Source organism: Nothobranchius furzeri, chromosome 14, assembly GCF_043380555.1.
Source record: "Nothobranchius furzeri strain GRZ-AD chromosome 14, NfurGRZ-RIMD1, whole genome shotgun sequence".
In the NCBI taxonomy this organism is placed as follows: domain Eukaryota; kingdom Metazoa; phylum Chordata; class Actinopteri; order Cyprinodontiformes; family Nothobranchiidae; genus Nothobranchius; species Nothobranchius furzeri.
In genome coordinates, this window is record NC_091754.1 from 10,576,386 (window position 1) to 10,602,169 (window position 25,784).

Here is a 25,784-nt window from a genome sequence, read left to right on the forward strand (position 1 = left end):
TGTTTTGGTCGCAAAAAACAATTTCAGGCTCTACTTTTCCCTTTGTTTAGTACTCATCTCACTTGCTGTTTACATGCTTTTGCCGTCCAGCATGGAGGACCCACGTGATTAGGTGACGTCGGTGCAAAGGGTCAATAAAACTCCAAAAGTGGGCGGGGCAACTGTTTCACCAGATTAACAATAAAAAAATACATACCGCTACCATTAATACCTTAATAAAATCAGTAAATCTGATTTAGATAAGTAAATATTTCATGTTGAACTGGTCTTTGCTGGGAAGAGGACTTCATTCAAAGTTTCCAGTAAGACTTTATATGCTAGACTCCTAGCATACCAAGCTAGGAGGAAATGAGCTGATGGATGAGCAGGGTAAGGATGATGGTTTACTGCAGCTTTCATTCAGAATTAAGCTGAATTCCTTTAAACCAAATGACGCCTGAAGCAGCAGAAAAAGCCCCTGTGATTCACAGGTTTACAGTTCTGGGATGTGACTCCGGGAAAAACCCTTTTCTTTGACATTATTGCTCACCACATAGTGGCAATGAAGCCTGACAAAGCTAACAGCAAACGCCATGACGACAGTTTGTCATTAAAGCATGGCTTCTTTTCTTTGCTAAACACAAAAGACTGATGAGCACAATGCATCCCGGACAAACAAAGTTTCTCCCAATCTGTTAATGTTGTGAAAAGCAACGTTTCTCGGAACGGCCTCCACACAGAAGTCCTTCCCAGCCGGACAATGCCTGGATCGACGGTGTGGTGATGTGGAACCATCCTGCAGGAATTAACGAGCCTAAGTAGAGGGAGGGCTCAGGGGTGGACACGACGAGCTGGGAGACAGCAAGGCGTCAACGGCGTCTAAAATTCTTCCCTGCTGTGAACCGGACCACTCAAACTGGACGTTTGTGTTTTTGGTGTGAATTGCTGTGTGGTGAGAACATGGCTGTTGGAACCTTCTGATCCACCCTTCTGCATTCATGTAGAGCATCCCACTGGCAGGATAAAATAAAGTTCTAACAGACTCAGGAAGCTTGTTAATAATGCCAAGGCAGGAAGAAATGTTCTCCTGATTTCTTCGGATGAGGTTTTGGTTGTCGGACACAATCAAGCCAGATATTTGTGACCTCTTTTACTACTTGAAGACACCCACAAGCTCTATAAAAAACACATATTTTTAAGCTCGCTCAACGTATTTGCAGATGTTCTCCAACCACCTAATAAACCATAAAATGAGAGATGGCCTTTATGCATTTTGGTGTCAGGTGATGATAATACAGGTGGCTGAAAACCAGACAAGTAAATCATTTCTGTTGCATCCATCTTCTCTTGTCTCTTTCGTCCCATTTTTGCACTGATGACTCAAAATGTATGAGGAACAGGGACACGCTCGTGAAACCTTTTACAAGTACTGTGAATTGTTTTGTCCCTTTCTGCAGTTTCCCCCTATTTATGAATGTCATGAAAATTGAAAAAAATCAAAACCGGTAACTGGAGAGGGAGGGAGAAACAAAGTAAATAAAAGTAAATTAAGCATTACATTTCTGAGAGAGAGAGAGAGGGGGGGGGGGGGGGATTTTGACAGACAATCGGTTTGGACTAGTACTCATCTGGCAGAAGGTACCCTGCTTTTATTTTATTTTGCTCACAGTAGCGAAGAAGCTAATATTAGCAAACCACTTTTTTCCACATCCCTGCACAGTTCCAATGCTCTCTGTAGTGTAAATATGTGCATCCATGTCCGATGGGCTCATATCTTCAGGGCCTGCGAGTTCTGCGGCGTGGACTTGTCTATGGGTCAGACCTCTCTTCATACACATGTTTGCAAAATGGTGTGCCGTTCCGCAGTGGCGGCAATTCTTTCCATATGCGGGGCATGAGTCTTGTCCGCGCCGATGTCTGTTCCCACAGAATCTACATTGCATGTCCTCGCCCGGCCTGGGCGTCTGGTTCTGAGACCTGTCATGTTGGGTCTGTCTCGGTTCAGTCCAGGGCCACCGGCTATCTGTAGCATACACTGTCTCTGGAGGTTTATCATGTGACCGCTTTCAGACCCATGTCGGTCAACTCAGCGGCCCGACATATTTTTATGGCAGAAGCAAGAGTGAGCGATCTATTTCTAAGCAGACGACGCCGCACAGTCTCATTGCATATGCCCAACAACAGTCTGTCTCTTATTAAATCCTCTTTGAGGTCTCCGTACTCACATGACACAACTTTCTCCCTTAAACATGTCACAAATGCATCGATGGGTTCACCCCGTCCTGCCTGCAGTTGCCGAATACATATCTCTCAAATATCACGTTTCTGGCCGGCTTAAAATGTGCACCCAGAGCGTCAAGGATGATTGTGGGGTCCTTTGTCTGCTCCGCCGAAAGTCCCAAGTTGTGTTTGTATATGTGTTGGCACTCATTGCCCATTACCTACCGCAGGGTCGCCACTTGCACTTCCTTGTCTCTGTCGTTCAGCCCAGTTACCAGCACGTAATCCTCAAACTTGGACCTGAAGTCGTCCCAATTGTTCGTTAGTCGTCGGTCATTTTCATCTCCCCGGTGGTGGCACCGTGTTCGCCATCATGCTCCCTTCGTATTTCCTCTTAGCTTCACCACGAAGCCACTTCTGACACCATGTTTTTGTTATGTAAAGAAAGAGACATGGAGCTTGTTGAACCAGTAACTGTATTTCTACAACTGGTGCCAACACAATGTGTCACGGTGTAGGAGGTGGAGACGGTGGACCATGTGTGGATGAGCTGAGCAGGAGGTAAAAAGGCAGTTTTCGGATAAAGTAAAAATGATTTAATGGCAGGATGGGATGAACAGAAACACCAGCAGACAACAACAATGAACTGACAAAGGACAAGGGCAAAACAGGTGGTTTAAATACAGAGGGCTAATTAGGGAAACATGGGCAGGTAAACGAGGGACAGGTGAGAACAATAAGGGTAATCATGGCAGGAGAGGAACACAGTCAGGCGGGCAGGGGCAGATCGTGACAGTACCCCCCCCCCCAAGGGCGGACACCAGACGCCCATAAGGCCACACGACACAGGAGATGGGGACTCGAAGACTGGACAGGGACTCGAAGACTGGACAGGGACGGGACTTTACTGGACAGGGACTGGGACGGGGGACTCGAAGACTGGACATGACTGGAACGGGACTTGACTGGAGAGGGACTGGGACGGGGGACTCGAAGACTGGACATGACTGGAACGGGACTTGACAGGGACTGGGTCGGGGGACTAGAAGACTGGACATGACTGGAACGGGACTTGACAGGGACTGGGACGGGGGACTCGAAGACTGGACATGACTGGAACGGGACTTGACTGGACAGGGACTGGGACGGGGGACTCGAAGACTGGACTTGGCTGGAACGTGGAGACTTGGCTGGAACGTGGAGACTTGGCTGGAACGTGGAGACTGCAGGAGCAGGCGGGGGACCCAGGCAGAGAACTGCAGGAGCAGGCGTGGGACCCAGGCAGAGAACTGCAGCCGTACGAGACCTGCAGGCATAAGCCCCACAGCGTGGACCAGGAAGTGGACGAACGGCAGGAGCGACGCCAGAAAACCAGGATCGGCGGCAGGCACTCGACAGCCGGTCAGAGCAGGTGCACGGCACGATTCGCTGGATCTCCGGCAGAGGCTTGGGTGCAGGGAAGCAGGAGAAGAGCGGGGAGACCAGCCCTACCACCCCGGAGAACGATGGCGTGCGTAGGGGGTGTAACTCCCTTGAAGCTCCAGGATCCGCAGCTTCCATAAGAAGAACGGGACGGGGGCAGAAAGCAGGAGAGGAGAAGGAATTCGACCACCCCGGGAACGAGTAGGATGCGCCGAACCCCCTCAATGGCTCGACCACCCCGGAGAACAGGTAGGATGCGCCAAACACACTGAGTCCGGAATCTCCCTCCGCTAAAGGAGAAAAAATAAAAAAAATTCATCCTCCAAGGAGATGTAGAAATGCTCACCACGGGTCCAGGTGTGTCAGTTCATTCTGTCACGGTGTAGGAGGTGGAGACGGCGGACCATGTGTGGATGAGCTGAGCAGGAGGTAAAAATGCAGGCTTCGGATAAAGTAAAAATGATTTAATGGCAGGATGGGATGAACAGAAACACCAGCAGACAACAACAATGAACTGACAAAGGACAGGGGCAAAACAGGTGGTTTAAATACAGAGGGCTAATTAGGGAAACATGGGCAGGTAAACGAGGGACAGGTGAGAACAATAAGGGTAATCATGGCAGGAGAGGAACACAGTCAGGCGGGCAGGGGCAGATTGTGACACAATGAATCTAATCACTTCCCCAATTGGGTCATACCACTCTACATCTGAGGAGGGGGGGAAACAAGGGCGCTACCATTTTCTTAACAACAAGAACAAGTTGTTAGAACCTAGAGCCCACTCAAATAATTCCTGAGATAAGAAGGGCTACACTTTGATGGGTTAAAGAGGTGTTTTGCTTCAGATGGCCGGTCTGAAGCTTTCTCTAGAACTGATGAATCACTAGAGTGATCCAGTTTTAATGTTATGATTTGTGTAGCCAACCAGAGGTTGATAAGTTGAGGAATGGTTACCAAGACAACCTCAGAAACACGTCTTCATTGATACCGGATGCTCTGATCTGGGGTAAAGGGCGATCTTTGTGTCACGCGTTTAACTTAACTTAACTTTGTCCTTGTGTGAGTGCAAATGGTGATGACCTTGTCATATTACCATGCTGAAACATGTATCAATCTTTCAATGTAATCATAACATAACATTCATTTCAAACTTCAGTCATTGAGCACAGATTAATGAAACATTTCATTGTATTATAATTATTATAAGTAGCAATAAACAAACATTTATTTCATGATTATCTAGCTTATAAGTTGTAGAAGTTCATATTTAATTTAGGAAATCATTCTTTGATTTAGCAACTAATCCAAGCTGCGAGTGTTCCTTATTGGAAGGCATGAAGAATCCTGTAGGATGATAATGGAAGCTTGGGCCTTGAGGAGGGAACATTATTGTTGACAATTCATTATCTGTGTTCAGAGCTGCAGAGAGGCTCTGAGCTCCAGCTGATGGGATGAAGGCAGGCCAATTTAAAGGGAACACATGCAGTCTCGTGTCTCCAATTTGACCAGATGTTGAATGGTCAAACAGTACCTAAAAACTGACCATGCTGGACGTTACACATGCAATTAGTTCAGAACAGCACAGCTAGGTTTTTGACTGGAACTAAGTAAAGGGACCAAATTTCTCCCATGCTGGCCTCCCTCCACTGCCTACCAGTCTCCTACTAGTTTAAAATTCAGATTTTTGTGTTTAAGTTTTTCCAAGGCAGTGCCCCCTAAACTGTATTCCCTCAAGATCATTGCAGTCAGCTGACCAGAAATTACTTATTGTCCCTCGCACCCGATTTAAGACTTGTGGTGATTGGGCTTTTCCTTGCACCCTCTCTCTGGAATCAGCTCCCGCTCACAATCAAACAGTCCCCATCACTGGCAGTGAGCAGGTTGAACTCATTTTTATAGGATGGCTGTCTCCTAATGCTTTTGGTTTCTAGTTTTTATTATTTGTTTTGATTTATTTTAAGTACTTAATTTACATTTTATTTTATCTAAATTTAATCTCATTTGCATTTTATTGCTCTCAGTAAAGGCTGTGCAGTGGCGCAGTGGTTAGAGCTGTTGCCTTGTAGCAAGAAGGTCCTGGGTTCACTTCCCGGCCTGGGATCTTTCTGCATGGAGTTTGCATGTTCTCCCTGTGCATGTGTGGGTTCTCTCCGGGTACTCCGGCTTCCTCCCACAGTCCAAAAACGTGACTGTTTGGTTAATTAGTCTGTCTAAATTGTCCTGTGTTGCCCTGCGATGGACTAGCTATCTGTCCAGGGTGTACCTCGCCTGATTGTCCATTGACCGCTGAAGATAGGCACCGGCACCCCCCGCAACCCTGCGTGGACAAAGCGGGTTCAGAAGATGGATGGATGGATGGATGGATGGATGGATGGATGCTCTCAGTAATGTCTATGTTCTTTTTGTTTTTAGTGTTTTTATGACTTGCTACTTTTATCTTTGTAACTTTTCCTGTTTAGCACCTTGGGCACCCTTTGAGGGCTGTGGAAAGTGCTATATAAATAAAGCATCAGAATCAGAATCAGAATGGGTTTATTGTCATTGTCAGTGAACAAACAATTCACAAACTAGGAACTTGCTTCGGTACTAATGTGCTACATATAACATGAATAATAAGATATAAAATAGAATAAAATATAATAACAAAAAAAAAACTAGAATAAAACTTTCAGCTATAAAAAAGGCAGGTAATGGTAACATGGCCGATAACTTGACCAGGGTGTCCGCGGGGTTTTAAAAAGTATTAAAAAGTGATAAATAAAAATAGTCAAATTTAAGGCCATTAAAAGTGTTAAATTTGGTCTCAGAGGTATTATTTTTTCCAAGTTAGGTATTATTTTTTTCAGACTATCAGGTGTCATATTCTGAACATCGACACAGAAATATATTCCGAATGAAATGTTTTGAACGATTATAAAAATAAAACAAGCCGATTATTTGCTCCTCCCACTTGAGCTGCCCTGAGTTGCAAATGAAGCGCTCCGTTGCCAACTTAGCGACTTTGACGCTATTTCTAACAGCTTCTCAGACCCCCTTCTTGACTTTTTAAATCTTAAAAGTACCTAGCGAACACCTCAGAAACATCCCTGGTAACCCTTAGCTACTTTCTGGATAACTGTCGTCGACATTTCCTGCTGCAGGTTAGCTAAACACTCCGCCTGCGCTCCGGACCGTTCTTCAGGACATTAGGAAAGGGAATGATGTAGTGATGTGTCGGTCGCTAAAGAAACGGCTCTCAGAGTCGGCTCCCTGATGGAGTAACCAGAGTGAGTGACACACACCGTACCTGCGGGCTCCTGAGCCGCTAAAAATGGCTAAATGTGCTCGTGCGGCACGCTAAACACACGTGCAGCTTGCCCCGATTGCTGTGAGACCGGGTTGGGGGTGGGGGGAGCAGCTGTGGTTGGGACAATTATTACATTAACTGATGGACCTGTAAATAAATAGTTTATAAATAAGGTAGAAATAAGTTCCTCACGCTGATAACTAATAACTAACCTCTCTGAGGACACAGTGCTAGTGCACTCTCCTACAGCACCTTGACACGACTCAATAAATGTTATGCAAAATTTTGTGAACATCAATTTATTTGCATGTATTTGTTATAAATGCCACTGTATAATTCTTGCTGTCAGTATTTGCAAGATATTGGTATTTGGGTCTGTACTGGTTAGACTTAAATGAGTTAAACCAAGGTCTATAGCTCTTGGGTTATAAACTATGAGCTATAAGTATATTGTTCTTTTTATACTGGGAATCAGGAGTTATTTTAGTGATCATCTTGTTTCTTGTTTATTTTTGCCCTGATTGTGCCCTGAGCAGTTTTATGACCGAATAAAAATAAATAAAAAAAATCTACATCAATTGAAAAATCGTCTTAAATAATCGAGATCTCAATTTCAGTCACAATAATCGTGATTATTGTTTTTGCCATAATCGAGCAGCCCTACTTTAGCATATCCGGTCACATAATGATGATGTCATATTCAGTGGTCGTTCTGCATCATTTCAGGCCCCGTGGTCAACTGTCTGAACTGCTGAACAGAAGTGCCTGGCTTATTTTCTAAGTAAAATAAATATGTGCAATACGTTGTCAACATCAGTGAGTCTCTAAGTCTATTCTTTTTGTATGTTATATATGTTAAAATACGTGTAAATAGGTCGCTGATTAACACTTGCAATTTAGTGTTGTGATGGTTTTAAAAAAATTCTGAAGGTAATAAAAAAAGTATTAAAAAGTAGTAAATTTTACTTAAGGATTGCTGTATATACCCTGTTGACGTTGTGTCGAGTACAGAAGACCAGCATGGTTGTGTGTTTATAATCTGTTCACAAGTCTAACGGCAGATGGAAAGAAGCTGTTCTTATGGCGGGAGGTTCTGGTCCGGATGGACCGTAACCTCCTGCCTGAGGGAAGCGGCTCAAAAAGTCTGTGACCCGGGTGCGAAGGGTCAGCTGCTATCTGACCTGCACGCCCCCGAGTTCTGGAGACGTACAGGTCCTGGAGAGATGGAAGGGTGCAGCCAATCACCTTCTCAGCAGAGCGCACAATGCGCTACAGTCTATGTTTGTCCCTCACCGTGGCTCCAGCGTACCACACAGCGATGGAGGAGGTGAGGATGGACTCAGTGATGGCCGTGTATAATTGCACCATCATCTGGGCCGGCAGCTTGGCCTTTTTCAACTGCCGCAGAAAGTACATCCTCTGCTGGGCCTTTTTGATCAGGGAGCTGATGGATGGCTCCCACCTAAGGTCATGTGTGATGGTGGTTCCGAGGAAGCGGAAGGAGTCCACAGTGGTGACGGGGGTGTCCGTCAGGACGAGGGGGAGAGATGGGGCTGTGACTTTCCTGAAGTCCACAATCATCTCCACTGTCTTATGAGCATTGAGCTCCAGGTTGTTGCTGCTGCACCAGTACACCAGCCGTTCCACCTCCCTCCTGTAGGCGGACTCATCACTGTCAGAGATGAGCCCGATGAGGGTGGTGTCGTCCACAAACTTGATCAGTTTAACGGAGTCATGGCTCGAGGTGCAGCAGTTTCTGTACAGGGAGAAGAGCAGAGGAGAAAGTACACAGCCCTGTGGAGATCCTGTGCTAATTGTCTTAGTGGTGGAAACATTCTTCCCCAGCCGCACGCACTGCCTACGGTCCGTCAGAAAGTCAGTGATCCACCTGCAGGTGGAGTTGGGTACGTTGAGCATGGAGAGCTTGTCCTGGAGCAGAGCAGGGAGGATGGTGTTGAACGCAGAGCTGAAGTCCACAAACAGGATGCTAGCGTAGGTTCCCGGGGAGTCCAGGTGCTGCAGGATGAAGTGGAGGGCCAGGTTGATGGCGTCGTCTACAGACCTATTGGCTCTGTATGCGAACTGCAGAGGGTCCAGGAGGGGGGAGGTGAAGGACTTGAGATGAGGGAGGACCAGGCGCTCAAAAGACTTCATGACCACAGACGTCAGCGCCACAGGCCTGTAATCATTCAGTCCAGTGATACGGGGTTTCTTAGGGACAGGGACAACGGTGGACAGCTTAAAGCAGGCTGGAACATGGCAGGACTCCAAGGAGATGTTAAAGATGTCCGTGAAGATTGGACACAATACCTCTGCGTAGTGTCTCAGGGTAGCGGGGGAGACACCGTCCGGGCCCGGGGATTTCCGTGGGTTTTGCTTACGGAAAACCCTAAGCACATCCTCTTCTGTCACTGAGAAGGCAGTGGAGGGGGAGGGGGTGGTCAGCAGGGACTGTACTATTCACAGTGGTGAAGGTGGTGGGGGAGGCATGTGACACCAGAGTGGCTGATGAAACCTGTGCAGTAGGGGGTGTGGGGGATGGGTGTTGCATTTCAAACCTTGCATAAAAGGAGTTAAGTTGTTCAGCCAGTTGTAGATCGTCAGCAGCATGTTGGGTCCTAGGCTTGTAGTTGGTGATTTGCCTGAGCCCTCTCCAGACAGAGGCGGTGTCATTGTCAGAGAACTGCTCCTTTAGACGCTTATTGCACCGAGATCTCGCCTTCTTCAACTCTTTTGAGAACTGGTACTTAGCGCCCTTGTAGCTCTCTCTGTCCTTGGCTCTGTGGGCTGCTTCTTTCTCCCTCCTCAGCTGTCTCAGTTTGGGTGTGAACCAGGGCTTATCGTTGTTAAAAGCGACCCTGGTTTTTGTTGGAATAATGCTGTCCTCACAGAATTTTATGTATGATGTCACAGTGTCTGTATATTCATCCAAGTTGTCTGTGGCAGATCCAAACACGTTCCAGTCTGTTGTGTCCAGACACATGCGAAGCTCCTCCACAGCCTCGCAGGTCCACTTCTTAGTAGTCCTCACTGCAGGCTTGGAGAGCTTCAGCATCTGCCAATATGAGGGGATGAGGTGAATCATGGCGTGGTCTGAGAAGCCGAGAGCAGCTCGCTGCACGGCTCGATAAGCTCCACTGATTGTGGTGTAGCAGTGGTCCAGCGTGTTCTGCTCTCTTGTCGGGCATTTAACAAACTGTCTGTACTTAGGCAATTCCTGGCTCAGATTTCCCTTGTTAAAGTCACCGAGGATAATAACTAGAGAGTCCGGTAAGATCTGTTCCACACTTAGGATCTGCTCCGCGAGCGCACGTTGAGCCTCGTGCACGTCCACGCCAGGCGGGATGTAAACAGCAGCCAGAATGAATGAAGCGAACTCACGTGGGGAGTAGAATGGCTTACAGTTTATGAAGAGGAATTCCAGGGCAGGAGAGCAGTACTGGGAGATCACAGTCACATCCGAACACCAGGCATTGTTGATGTAGAAGCAGACACCTCCACCTTTTGTCTTTCCTCCGGATAAGACCCGCTGTCTGTCTGCGCGGAGAAGCTGGAATCCCTCCAAATGGAGCGCGCAATCCGGGGTCTGCTCGTTGAGCCACGTCTCCGTGAAGCATAAAACAGAAGAGGAAGAAAAGTCTCTGTTTCGTTTCATCAGCAACGCCAGTTCATCTGTCTTGTTGCTAAGTGAGCGGACATTGGAGAGGAAAATCCCAGGTAAGGGCGTACGTGAACCGCGTCTTCGTAGATGCACGAGCACTCCCGCACGTTTCCCCCTCCTACGGCGTCTCACTTTCTTAATTAAAAAGTGGACCAAATCCGCTACACCCACTAAAAAAACTGGAAGTAGGTCCGTCGGCGTTGATTTTCTGACGTTTAGAAGCTCTTCACGGGTGTAAGAGCACACTGACACACAATTTGCAGACAAAAACAAACAAAACACGACGCACGTTAGCATGATGATGACAATGAAAATGATACCAAATTTCTACAGATTTAAAGTTTCTTATTAACCCAACAGGCATGTTTTGTTTAGCTTTATATTTTTCTACCTTTTTTTATTTTTAGTTTTTTATTTCAAAGAAACCACCTGGAGCTTTTCAGAACACAGCTGCTTTTCTCATGTTGTTCACATTAGACTGTGTGTTTTTAAGCCCAAAGATGCTTTTTATGATGCTACGTTTGGGGGCTGAACGAACACCAATTATTCATCTGAATAAGTCTGATTTTTACAATCTTTCAGCCCTGCTTGGAACCCAGCTTGTTTTATGATGATGTCACCTTCATAAACATGGCTGTTTGTTAGAGGTTTGGGCAAAAATGACTAGCACAAACTTTTATGGACTAGGCCTCTGACATTGTGCATCATTGTGTATTATTACTCTCCTAACAGTTTGTTAACTAAAGCCCAAGGGGAAATGCTGAAGTTTTCTTTTTTACATTGTTTTATTGCTACTAAATTAAACCAGAGCTTGAGTTTTTTTTTTCATTCTGGTGCTGAAATGTGAAGAAACCTGTTTTCATGAAAATCACTCATGTTTATGTTTAGTCAAAGGAACAAGGTGCTGCAGATATTAGACAAACGTACCAGACCTTTTGATGTCTCATATCTGCTAACATTTCCTTTTCTACAAATACCAAACGTTTTATTGTTTCCCATTAACAAACATAATTAAGAACAATTACCACCCTCACATTTTTCACCACTTTCATTTCAACTCAATTCAATTCAAGTTTATTTATATAGCGCCAAATCACGACAAGAGTCGTCTCAAGGCACTTCACATAATAAACATTCCAATTCAGGTCAGTTCATTAAGCCAATCAGAAATAATGTTTTCTATATAAGGAACCCAGCAAATTGCATCAAATCACTGACTAGTGTCAGTGACTTTACAGCAATCCTCATACTAAGCAAGCATAAAGCGACAGTGGAGAGGAAAACTCCCTTTTAACAGGAAGAAACCTCCAGAGAATCCCAGCTCAATATAAGCAGCCATCCTCCACGACTCACTGGGGATCGAGAAGTTAGAGTAGGCACACACACACACACTTACGCATGCACGCACACGCACACACACACAAGCACACGCACACACACACACACACACACACACACACACACACACACACACACACACAAACACAAGTAATGTGTCTATGGTTACATTGTGATTTCTTCAATCTGATTGTCCAATCACTTTGACTGTTAAAATTTAGCTCAAGATCTTTAAAAGTAGTTCCTTCCTTTGTTTCAGTGAGGCAAGGCAGCTTTGTAGCACATGTCATACACAGGAACAATTCAGTGTGATTTCCAGGTGCAGGAATAGCATAAAACAGCAGATGTTAAAATCAAAGTTCAATTTATATTTAAGCAAATAAAAAGAGAAAGTTAAAGACTGAGCAGTATTCCTTTTCTTTTCAAACCTTGATCATAATGTCCACCTGCCAGCCCACCTATTCTCTGTCACTAATCATCCTTCTAACATTTTTGGACCCAAGCCCAATACTCACTCTGCACCCTACGCTCTCCAGCGAAGTGCACTTGGAGGTTTCGGTTGTGTAGTGCTCAAGTATGTAAATAATTACTGAATTATGACAGAGAGCACTGCAACATCATCGACCGAGATGTCTGTTGGCATGCTGGTTGATATTTGTGGTACTTAAAAAAATAATCTTTAACAACTTTCAAACAAATAATTATTTGACAAAAATTGGATTTATTGCTTTTCACAATAAATCTTATGTCAGGGTTTGCATCTGTGTCGTCCCTTCATGTGTCTCCTGATGTTTCTCCATCCCTCTCTAGATTCCCTTCTGTGTCTCATAGCGCCCTCATGTGTCCTTTGTCTGCGTCTCATTTATGTGTCCTCTGTTTGTAGGCCTTCATATCATCCCCTCAGGTCCGGTGTTCATTTAGTCATCCTCAGCCTCCTCCAGTTTGTAGCTCCAGCCTCTTGTTCCCCAGCTCAGTATATGTGTGTGTGAGTTTTATGTGTGTGTCAGTGTGTGTATGTGTGTGTGTGAGCCCTTCCCTCTGTCTTTAGATATTGTTGTTTAGTTTTGTGTTTTAGGTTTATTTGCCCTCCTCTCTGTTTTCCCAGTTAGATAATTATATTCACCTGTCTTCCCTCCAGCCCTCACTCCACACACCTGCTGCCATTTTCCCTAATTACTCCTCCCTGTGTATATAAGCCCTGTCTTGTCTCTGTCTTGTGTCAGTCCATTGTGGTAATTCTGTCAGTCTTAGTGTTCCTCCTCTCTAGTACTACTTGTGCTTCTTGTGTCTATGTTTGATTTCTAGTTTTTGGGTTTTTGGACATTTTTGGACTTTTGGCTCCCTGCCTTGGATTTATTCTTTTGGTTCATCCTTCAAAAATAAAGGATTTTCTTTATATTATCTCCTGCCTCGTGTCATCTTGGGTTCCTGCATTTTGGGTCCTACCATCCTCGTATCATGACATCTTAGTCTCAAACATTCAGAGCATGAATAAATATCATTTATCATTTTAAAACCAACTTTGTGGTAAAAAGGGAAATGACAAAAATTTGGTTCAAATATTGAAAATTTGATTTTCTGTCACGATCTGAACTCAGAAGACCTGTGATGACGCCAAACACAGTAAGAGTTCAGTAAAAAGTCTTTATTAGATGTGGAGTTACCAGAGGTCTGAGGTGGGAATTGTCCGATAGGGAAATCCAAAAGGCGAGGTCGGGGACTGAGCAGGATCGGAGCCAGAAGATCAGAGATGCAGCGGAGCAGACAGGGTAATCCAAAAGGCGAAGCCGGGGACAGGGTTCTGGATCTTCGATGGCAAGGTGAGTAACAGGCTGGAGAATTTACTGGCAAGAAGCGTTCAATAATCTGGTGATGGTTGAAGAGCAGGCTGGGGTTTAAATAGCAGAGGAAATAGGTGTGGAGGATAAGTTGATGACAGGAACAGGTGGGATGAATGAAGTTGATTGTGGTTGCCAGGGAAACAGGGCTTGGCTGGAGCTTAATGAGGGGACCGGGTGTGCTACATGAAGGCTGAAGGCTTGATGAGAAGGCAGAGGAGGGTGAAAGATTGGAGGATGGGGACCAGCAAGGAGGGCCAGAGGAGTCTGGGGGGCCCGCGACAGGGAACCAGGAGCCGGGAGCAGGGAAGTCTGGGGATTGGGGACTCTGGAGGAGGAGGACAAGGAAGGGACTCTGGAAGAGGAGGACAAGGAAGGGACTCTGGAGGAGGAGGACGAGGAAGGGACTCTGGAGACGGGGACTCAGACAACTCTGGAGGATGAGGGGACTCGGACAACTCTGGAGGATGAGGGGACTCGGACAACTCTGGAGGATGAGGGGACTCGGACAACTCTGGAGGATGAGGGGACTCGGACAACTCTGGAGGATGAGGAGACTCATACAACTCTGGAGGATGAGGGGACTCGGACAACTCTGGAGGATGAGGGGACTCGGACAACTCTGGAGGATGAGGAGACTCATACAACTCTGGAGGATGAGGGGACTCGGACAACTCTGGAGGATGAGGGGACTCGGATAACTCTGGAGGATGAGGAGACTCATACAACTCTGGAGGATGAGGAGACTCAGACAACTCTGGAGGATGAGGAGACTCAGACAACTCTGGAGGATGAGGGGACTCAGACAACTCTGGAGGATGAGGGGACTCAGACTCTGGAGGATGAGGGGACTCAGACTCTGGAGGATGATGAGGAGATGAAGTCTCTTCAGGCCAAGAGGACGAAGTCTCTGCAGCCTGAGGACGGGACGAAGACTCTTGAGACAGGACGGGACGAAGACTCTTGAGACTGAGGACGGCACGAAGACGAAGACTCTTGAGACCGAGGACGGGACGAAGACGAGGACTCTTGAGACTGAGGACGGGACGAAGACTCTTGAGACTGTGTGGACGGGACGAAGACTCTTGAGACTGAGGACGGCACAAAGACTCTTGAGACTGAGGACGGGACGAAGACGAAGACTCTTGAGACTGAGGACGGGATGAAGACGAGGACTCTTGAGACCGAGGACGGGACGAAGACGAGGACTCTTGAGACTGAGGACGGGACGAAGACGAGGACTCTTGAGACCGAGGACGGGACGAAGACGAGGACTCTTGAGACTGAGGACGGGACGAAGACGAGGACTCTTGAGACCAAGGACGGGACGAAGACGAGGACTCTTGAGACTGAGGACGGGACGAAGACGTGGGCACTTGGACAGGCTGGATGGGAGCCACTTTGACAAGGCTGGAACGGATGCGGTGCGACCTCTGGGACCACCGCTGGAACAGGATGCTGTGCAACCTCTGGGACCACCGCTGGACGTGGATGCGGTGCAACCCCTGGCACCACCGCTGAACCTGGACAGGCGGAGCCTCTTCGAAAGGAGAAAGTAGGAACCCCGCTTAGCGTGGATGCATTGAGACTCCTGGGACCATCGCTGGACGTGGACGCGGTGTGCCTCCTGGGACCACCGCTGGACGTGGACTGAACGGAGGTACTTGAGGCTTCAGTGGCGTGACTGCTAAACCTTGGGTCTGTGAAGGCCATGAATCAGTAGAGGGTCTCCGGGGCCGCCACTGTTGCATCGTCAGGAACCCGCTCCGCAAGACGGCTGCAGCAGGTAATTCAATGTGCTTTACAATTTTCAGGACATGATATGAAGACAACATAAAAGCACCAATTAAATGCACACAAATAAAATTACAGTTTAGAGCTAAAGGAGAAGACAAAGTTACAGCGCAGAGTGCAGTGGCGATGACGCATGATAAGAAACTATTCTTTTAAAAGGTGATGAGTACATTAGGGTTTTTATTTTTGATTTAAACAATTCTAGGCTTGGAGCAGATGTGAGGTCATGGGGAAGCTGATTCCATATGTGAGCAGCATAATAACCAAATGCATCTCCACCACGTTTTATTCTGACCGGTGGTTCTACTAGCAGACTGTTTCCAAGGGATCTCAGAGCCCTATTAGGTGTATGTACAGGAGTGAGATTGGACATGTACAGGTCCTTCTCAAAAAATGAGCATATTGTGATAAAGTTCATTTTTCTCTGTAATGTACTGATAAACATTAGACTTTCATATATATTAGATTCATTACATACAACTGAAGTAGTTCAAGCCTTTTATTGTTTCTAATATTGATGATTATGGCATACAGCTCATGATAACCCAAAATTCCTATCTCAAAAAATTAGCATGTCTCTAAAAGGTTCTCTGAACGAGCTATTAACCTAATCATCTGAATCAACTAATTGACTCTAAACACCTGCAAAAGATTCCTGAGGCTTTTGTTGAGGGTCTACCCTCATGAGGAAATTGCTACGCAGCATTTTATCAAAAGACTGTAATCTGCACTTTGAAAAAGCAGATAATAAGTTCCAGCGCCAAGAGAGACTTCATTTCCCATGATGCTTTGCGCCCGGAAGCAGTGTGATGACGTCACCAAAGCGGAGCCGAGAGCACGCGTTCTGCGCATGTGCGAGTTTCCCCGCCAGCCGCTGAGTCTATAAAATCCGGCGAAGTGAAACTTAACGTGTCTTTTGTTCAGTCAACTGACTTGAAGACGCTCGTGGCTGTCGTTCCGATCAACGTGAGCACGCGGGAGGCCTGCTGCTGAAGTGTGAGAACACAGAACCGCTGGAAGGCCAGGGAAGCCATCAGGTCTGCTCTCCTGGTGCTGATGGGTGAGGAATCGCTCGCTGCCACGACTCTGGACCTGTGAGGACACAGAACCGCTGGAAATCAACGGAGAATCACATCTGACCTGCAGCGCGAACACAAAGGGACGCCTTGGTTCGCTCACGCAAGCTTTTTTTTAAATGTCTTTTCTTCTCTCTCGTCTCTTCTAGACCAAAACAATCGATCAAACTGCGGATCATTTTAAAGTAGAACTGGGTTTCTCTTCTTCGTATCAAAAACGCCATAGGAACAACTGAAGTAAGACCTTGTCTTTGTTTAATATCTTAAATAGTTTCTATGCTGTGGCCAGGCTGACAAACTATCAGATATTAATGTATGATTAATCTTTTGTGAAGCTTCTTGATCTTTTGAAGTGTTTTGAGTGAAATGAGTTTAAGTTACTGTGATTGAAAGTGCTTCAGAAGTTTAAAGTGCAAGTTGCCCACCCACCCACACACACACACACGCACACACACATATCAGATCATTATTTCACATTATTATTTCATTGTTTAATTACTGTTGTTAAATTTCAGTTTTGTGTCAAGCGACTTTGTGTGTGTTGGCTGAAAATCTCTGCTCCTAAAAGGATTTTACGAACTTCAGACAGACTGGTAATAATTCTGGATTAATTTCTCTTTCTAATTAGAATGGGATGGTGCCCCGTAGATATCTTTGATATCCAAATTAATTAATAAATCGATACATATGTATCTATACAGGAGCTCATCTATGTGCCAGTGGATCTCCAACTTCTTAACTGGCAGACCACAGGCAGTAAGGATGGGCGGACATGTCTCAACCCCCACCACTCTCAGCACTGGAGCCCCCCAGGGGTGTGTTCTAAGCCCCCTGCTGTACTCTTTGTACACATACGACTGTGTGGCCAGTACCAGCTTCACCACCATCATTAAGTTTGCTGACGATACCGTCGTGGTGGGCCTGATCTCTGACAACAACGAGGCGGCCTACTTATAGGAGGTCAGAAATCTGGAGACCTGGTGCCAGAGGAACAACCTCCTTATAAACGTCAGTAAAACGAAGGAGTTGATAGTGGACTTCAGTACAAAGCAGGAGAGGAACTATCAGATCGCCGTCATCAACGAGTGCCCAGTAGATAGAGTGAGCAGCTTCAAATACCTCGGTGTTCACATCACGCAGGACCTGTCATGGTCCTGTCACATCAACACCGTGGTGAAAAAGGCCCGGCAGCATCTCTACTACCTCAGACGCTTGAGAGACTTCCAACTGCCCCTCAGGGTGCTCAAGAACTTCTACTCGTGCACCATAGAGAGCATCCTGACGGGGAACATCATAACCTGGTTCGGGAACAGCACCAAGCAGGACAGAAGAGCTCTACAGAGGGTTATTCGATCAGCTGAGCGCACCATCCGCTCCAAGCTCCCTGACCTGCCCTCGATCTACAGCAGGCGGTGCTGGACCAAGGCCGGGAAGATCGTGAAGGACCTCAGCCATCCAAATAACAGACTGTTCTCTCTGTTGAGGTCAGGAAAGCGATTCCGCTCCCTGAAGACCAACACAGAGAGGCTGAGGAGGAGTTTCTTCCCGCAGGCGATACGATATTTAAACCACACCACCACATAGTAAGTACACACACATATGGTTCTCACACACACCGAACAGTCTGGACTTTGCTTAAGCACAGTTGCACTACAAAGTCACTAAAATGTGGTTTGCACAACTCTGGACATTATATATATATATATATATATATATATATATATATATATATATATATATATATATATATATTCCATTTAATACTTGTTCAGCCGCTGTTTTGTATAGATATTTTTATTTCTTCATACATTCTTATACATTTACATACTGTGTATTTTGTTGTACAGTTACTTTATTCTCAACTTCAACTTGTATATATTTTATCTTATTCCTTCCCAGCTAAATTTACCTTTTATTCTAATTTGTATTGTATTGTGTATTTTGTTGTAAAGGTATTCTATTATTCAACTTTAATTCAGATATATTTTACCTTACTCTTTCCCAGTTAAATTTACCCTTCATTTTAATTCGTGGTGTACAGTTTTTTTTATTTTCAACTCTTAGGTCACGAGCAGTTGTGTAAGGCATTTCACTGCATTTCGTACTGTGTATGAATGTGTATGTGACAAATAAAATTTTAATTTTAATTTGACATATTTCCCTATTTACGAATTTATTGAAGAATCCAAAAAGTAAGTAAAAGATTACAAATTATTTGTTCACCTAATAACCCCAACACTTTAAAAACTCCCACCCTGGTTCATTACTCAAAACTGTAACCATGGGTAAGACTGCCAACCTGACTGCTGTCCAGAAGGCCATCATTGACACCCTCAGGCAAGAGGGTAAGACACAGAAAGATATTTCTGAACAAATAGGCTGTTCCTAGAGTGCTGAATCAAGGCACCTCAGTGGGAAGTTTGTGGGAAGGAAAAAGTGTGGTAGAAAACACTGCACAACGAGAAGAGGTGACCGGACCCTGTAGAAGATTGTGGAGAAGGACCGATTCCAGACCTTGGGAGGCCTGCGGAAGCAGTGGGCCCAGTCAGGAGTGTAAACATCCAGAACCACTGTGTACAGGCGTGTGCAGGAAATGGGCTACAGATGCCAGATTCCCCAGGTCAAGCCACTTTTGAACCAGAAAAAGTGGCAGAAGAGCCTGACCTCATGAAAGCAAATTTTGCATGTCATTCGGAAATCAAGGTGCCAGAGTCTGGAGGAAGACTGAGCAGAGGGAAATGCCAAAATGCCTGAAGTCCAGTGTCAAGTACCCACAGTCAGTGATGGTCTAGGGTGCCATGTCAGCTGTTGGTGTTGGTCCACTGTGTTTTATCAAGGGCAGGGTCAATGCAGCTAGCAATCAGGAGATTTTGGAGCACTTCATGCTTCCATCTGCTGAAAAGCTTTATGGAGATTAGGGTTGTCACGGTAACCGGTATAGCGGTAAACCCCGGTAAAAAAGTTGACAATAAAAATAACCGTCCAGTTTTTAAAAAACTAAATTATCTCGGTGGGTTTACCGTGGCCGCGGTTTCGGCGCGGTGACCCTTACCAGCCACCGTCGCTTCAGCTGAAGTTCCCGCGGCGCGCACACGCACTTTTTAGTTTGCAACGGCACCAAAACTTTGAAGCTGAAATAATGGCCGAAGGAGGAGACGGCAGCGCCCAGGACATCCATCAGCCCTCAAAGAAGACTAAATCGGAAGTATGGGCATATTTTGGATTTCTGAAAAATGCTGAGGGACAGCTAATAGAAGACGGCTATCCCGTTTGCAGAACGTGCAGGAAACAAGTGTCTGCAAAAGGCAGCAACACTTCGAATCTAATGGCACATCTGAGTGACCATCACCCACGTCTCTACAGCCAGTGCAAGGTAAGTTAACGCTAGCATTTTAGCTTAAATGCATGACGTGAGGACTTTTGGTTGAGGGAGAATGCTACGAGACACTACATACTGCAGCCGCAGCGTCCTCTGCCAGCATTTAAACCGTGTCACGGACACCCTGTTGCTGGATGAAGCATCTTATTTGTTGATGATGAAGAGAAATATACAATTAGTTCCTTGTCATTGATTTGTTTACTTATTCAATGCCATTTATACTTGAACATTTGAATTTGATTACATAGTGTAGTAGTTATTTTAGTAATTTGTTTAAAGTGGCTATTTATTTTAAATACATATTTTTTAAGGTTGACTTGTACAGTGCTCAAGTCAAGTGTGGACTGGAGTTTTAGATTTTCATTTTGATAATGAAGAAAACAAGTATATGAGAAAACAAGTGGTGTTTCTTTGATTTGTTTACATATTGTTTATGTTTTGAATGTTTGGATTTGTATAATTTAAACCTGCACTGACTATTGTAACATGTTCCAGAAAAAGAAGCTATTTGTTCCTTTACTTGTGAAAAGTTGCACTTTTGCTAAGGCTTTGTGTTATTTTAGGTTTAATAAACACTGTTAAACCTTTTCAAAACTATTTCTGTTTGTGTAGAACAGGACTATCAATGCTTTCTGAACATAAGCAACACCGTTTAAAAAATACCGCAATAATACCGAAAACCGTGATAATTTTGGTCACAATAACCGTGAGGTTAAATTTTCATACCGTGACAACCCTAATGGAGATGACGATTTCATTTTTCAGCATGACCTGGCTCCTGCTCACAGTGCCAAAACCACTGGTAAATGGTTTACTGACCATGGTATTACCGAGCACAGGCATTCTGAAACACCTGTAGACGGTTCAGGGAGGTTTTGCTTAGACACGTGAAAAGAGCGTTACATTAGTCTAAGTGTGAGGAGATGAAGGTGTGGATAACTGTCTCAAGTTCAGAGCGGGACAGAATGGGACTCAGCTTAGCAATGTTCCTAAGATGGAAGAAGGAAGAGCGAACAAGAGAACTGACATGAGAATCCAGGGTGAGAGCTGGGTCAAAGGTCACGCAAAGATTCTTGACAGAAGGTTTGGTGTGGAAGCAAGCTGACCAAGAGAGTCTCTGACTTTGGGAACCAGCTTGTCTGGGGCACAGATGAGGATCTCAGTCTTATCTTCATTCAGCTGTAAAAAGCTCCCAGCCATCCAGGTTTTAATAGATGGCCTGTAAATTGCCTGCATTTGATATAGTGCCTTCTAGAGTCCTGGAACCCCCCAAGGCACTTTACAACACAACCAGTCATTCACCCATTCACACACACATTCACACACTGGTGGGAATGAACTACAATGTAGCTACAGCTGCCCTGGGGCGCACTGACAGAGGCGAGGCTGCCGAGCACTGGCGCCACCGGTCCCTCCGACCACCACCAGCAGGCAACGTGAGTTAAGTGTCTTGCCCAAGGACACAGCGACAGACTGAGTGGGGCTCGAACCTTCAACCTTCTGATTACGGGGCGAGCACTTAACTCCTGTGCCACCGTCGCCCCAGTCGAAGTCTAATAGAGTCTAAGCAGGTGTGTAACAGCTGCAGCTTAGACATCTCATGGGGCTTACAGGAGATGTACAGTTGGATGTCATCTGCGTGAAGATGGTAGGAGATTCCTTTGACGGAGCTCAGGATGTGCTGAAGAGGAAGCAGATAGAGGAGGAAGAGCAGAGGCCCCAGCACAGAACCTTGTGGGACACCATCGGTAAGGGAGGTGGTGGAAGACCTAAACTTGGAGACAGCCACAGAAAAGGAGCGCTCAGAGAGATAAGAATAGAACTACTCCAGAGCAGATCCTGATAGGCCTACCCAGTCTCTCAGCCTCTCCAGTAGCAGGTGATGGTCAACAGTGCCAAAGGCTGTAGTCAGATCCAGCAGGACCAGAACAGAACAGTCCCCTGCATCACTGTGAGTCAGAAGGTCATTAGAGACCCTAAGAAGAGCTGTTTCAGTAGAATGAGCTCTACGAAAACCTGACTGGAAGCTATCATAGATGTTATGTTCATCAAGAGCAGCTGTGAGTTGTTTAGCCACAACCTTTTCCAAGATCTTGGAGATGAACGGAAGTTGAGATGGGTCTGAAGCTGCTATGGAGAGAGGGGTTGAGACTCGGTTTTTTTAAGAAGCGGGTGGATTACAGCATTCTTAATAGTAAGCAGGGGCCTGATCAGAAACCAGAGAAGCATTAATTATAGAGAGCACGCTGGGAACGATGGACTGAAAAGCACTTATAAACAAAGATGAGGGTAAGATGTCGAGGGGGCATGCAGAGGTCTTCATAGAGTTAACTAGTTTGGTTAACTCAAGCAAAAAAAAAACAGGAGCAAAGCTATCTAGGATGATGGGCCTGGTTGGAGTCTTAGCCATTAAGCGATCTGCTATTGGAAGGGTGATCTCAGCATCAGCCAATCATGAAGAGCTTAAATGTACGCCCACCACGTGGGCACCCCTTGTGGGTTATATAAGTGGAACGACCCCACTGTTCGCCTCCGTTTTCTCTTCACGCCAAGCTTAAGAGCTTCCTTTAAGAGCAATTATACAAGAAAAACCTAATCACCGACAATGTCCAGCAACGCCAGGACCTGCCTGGCTTGCCAGACGGGCTCCATCTCCAGCGGCAAACCGGCACGCCAAGTGTAAGGTCTGTCTCGTGGCTCATCATGCTGGCCTGGCCTTGACCCCCCAGGCCTCGTGCCCGTTTTGTATCGCTCTGCCCGTGGCTGAAAAGGTCCGCCGGGTCGAATACTTCACCCCCACCACCGACAAGGAAATTCCGGTGGCTGAAACGTACTCGCAGGACAAGGCGTTGCAGTTCTTCAACGTCGGCCAGGAGCCGGCTGGCTCCTACCGACTGGACGATGTCATCGACAGCGAGGAGTACGACGAAGCTGGCTGTCATAGCCCTTCTTTCAATTCAATTCAATTCAAGTTTATTTATATAGCGCCAAATCACGACAAGAGTCGTCTCAAGGCACTTCACATAATAAACATTCCAATTCACAGATCATTAAGCCAATCAGAAATAATGTTTCCTATATAAGGAACCCAGCAAATTGCATCAAGTCACTGACTAGTGTCAGTGACTATACAGCAATCCTCATACAAAGCAAGCATGCAGCGACAGTGGAGAGGAAAACTCCCTTTTAACAGGAAGAAACCTCCAGAGAATCCTGGCTCAGTATAAGCAGCCATCCTCCACGACTCACTGGGGATCGAGAAGACAGAGCAGACACACACACACACACACACACACACACACACACACACACACACACACACACACACACACACACACACACACACACACACACACACACACACACACACACAAAGACAAGTAATGTGTCCATAGTTACACCGCGATGTCCCAGCAAATATTGCACTTGGTGAAAGACAAACTCCACTGCACCTATCCCAGTGGATCTACAATTAATGGACAAACCAGTACTAGCACATCCAACGTCAAGGAAAGCAAAAAGTTATTATCAGGAGAGAGAGAATGTATTAGTGGTTAGCAGCAGTGTGCTAGTCGATGGCCCCCTCCATGAGTTCACCACAGCTCAGCAGAACGTCATTGTAGCTTCTTCTGGGGAGAAAAACACTTACAGAGAAAATAAAGTTAACAGCTGAAATTGCACAAAATAGTACAGTTAAAGAGCAGACTGTAGAAGAAAGCAGTAGAGTGTGAAAAGTGGTCAGTGTGTCCTCCAGCAGTCTAAGCCTATAGCAGCATAACTACAGAGTTAACTCTGGATAATCTATCCTATTTAGATGTAGGCATGTTGGAGGCAGGGAGAGGGAGAGCCGTCTTTACCGACAGTACACTCCACCTCCCTGTAATCCCCCACTTGTCCAGATTTAGGCTAACATCAGATTTTAACTATAGGCCCTATCAAATAAAAATGTTTTAAGCCTATTCTTAAAAGTAGACAAAGTGTCTGCCTCACGGACTAAAGCTGGGAGCTGGTTCCACAGGAGAGGAGCCTGATAACTAAAAGATCTGCCTCCCATCCTAAGTTTAGATATTCTTGGAACCACCAGTAGACCTGCAGTCTGAGAGCGAAGTGCTCGGTTAGGAACATATGGAACAATCAGATTACTGATGTATGATGGACCTTGATTATTAAGAGTGTAACGTGAGGAAATATGGGTTTTCTGTCACAATGGTGGTGTTGGACGCAGCTGGGTCATAGCTGGGTCGCTGAGAACTTTCACCCACAGATTAAGACCTGAACGCCAGCGAGTCTGGGAGGAAACCATAACATCTGCCACCTGCAGTCTACCAGAAGATGTGTTTACATGAGTTGTACCCAGACCAAGTCAAAACATAAAGTTTAAACTTCTTTTTCGTGATTTTAATGTTAAAATAACCATTATCATTTTGCTCATTATAAATGTGTTTAATCAAATGAATGACTAGTATGCTTTGGGGTAATTATAATGGATTAATGAATCCACACTTAAGTAGATAATGTTGAATGTGTGGTACTGACCTTCACACTCAAGCACACAAACATTCACACACACCCACACACATCTGCCCACAGTAAACTCCAGACACATTTGATGACGCACATGTTTTGCTTTGAGAAGAGAGGTTTTTGGTAAGTCTTCAGTTTTATGATTCAGTTCGTGTTGGACAACGGGAGAGAACAGACCTGAAAACCAAAGGGGGGGCAGAGCCTGTTGGCTCGTTCTTCCCCCCTTTCACGCTGTTTCTGCCAAGCCAGGCAGAATAGCTGAATCGCGACTTCTAACGAAGACTCATTACCGAGTCTTTTGATTTCTGAGTGAATTAACTTAAGAAAGCGCATCGATAAAACGCTCTACCATCCACGTGTACCGAGGGCAACTCTGGACCGGTTCCGTTCGACACCTACGTCTCCTGTCAGCCGCCGGTGTCATCTGGATGAACCACAACATCCTCCACGGCCCGGATCCGAAAGAGGGTCCACAAGAGTTCGGTGAGACAGAGCACGGTTTTAGCGTTTGATGCAGTTCTCTGATAAGACCTAAGTTTATCCAAACCATCACTTCACTCAGACACCTGTTTCTTCCTGAAGCAAAATCAGACTCACACACGCATTCATGTCACAACATTCTCAATCTTCATAAATTCACCAGAAGGTCTATTTGAGCAAGAACAGCATATAAACTGTTAAAAGATTGTCCCACAAAGTTGCCAATGTGATTGTTATTTCCTGTTTGTCAATTTTCAAAATCATTAGTTTAATTTGAAGAATTAAAACTGTTAATCCTTCAAACTTGTTTCCTCATTGAACTGAAACACAGACACTCAGATATTATCGGCAGTTTATGGATGAAAACAACCTTTGAGTCTTCTGAACAATATAAAATTTGGTTATTGATTTATTAAAATTAATATTCCGAATTAATACGTAGCATGGTTTCTCTTTCATAAAAGAGCATAAATCCATAACGCTACAAGAGCTTTATATGTGAGAAGAAGGATCTTAAAATCTATTCTGAATTTAACAGGTAGCCAATGTAGGGAAGCTAAGACAGGAGAGATATGATCTCTCTTTTTAATTCTCATCAGAACTCTAGCTGCAGCATTTTGGACAAGCTGAAGACTTTTAACTATATTCTGCGGACTTCCTGAGAGTAATGAATTACAATAATCCAGTCTTGATGTAATAAATGCATGAACTAGTTTTTCAGCATCACTCCTGGAAAGCATGCTTCTAATCTTAGCAATATTCCGAAGGTGGAAAAAGGAAATCCGAC

The 25,784-nt window shown here is 45.4% G+C and overlaps 1 protein-coding gene across 1 annotated transcript; it reads right to left on the reverse strand.

Annotated features, from left to right (window-relative positions):
• Nucleotides 1–13,926: 13,926 nt before the first annotated feature.
• Nucleotides 13,927–15,457, reverse strand: LOC139062726 (uncharacterized). Its single transcript, XM_070544376.1, has 2 exons — nt 15,343–15,457; nt 13,927–15,284 (listed from the first exon to the last, which is right to left on the reverse strand). Exons 1-2 carry the CDS (start codon nt 15,455–15,457, stop codon nt 13,927–13,929), a joined length of 1,473 nt encoding a protein of 490 aa, XP_070400477.1.
• Between the last annotated feature and the right edge of the window lie 10,327 nt (nt 15,458–25,784).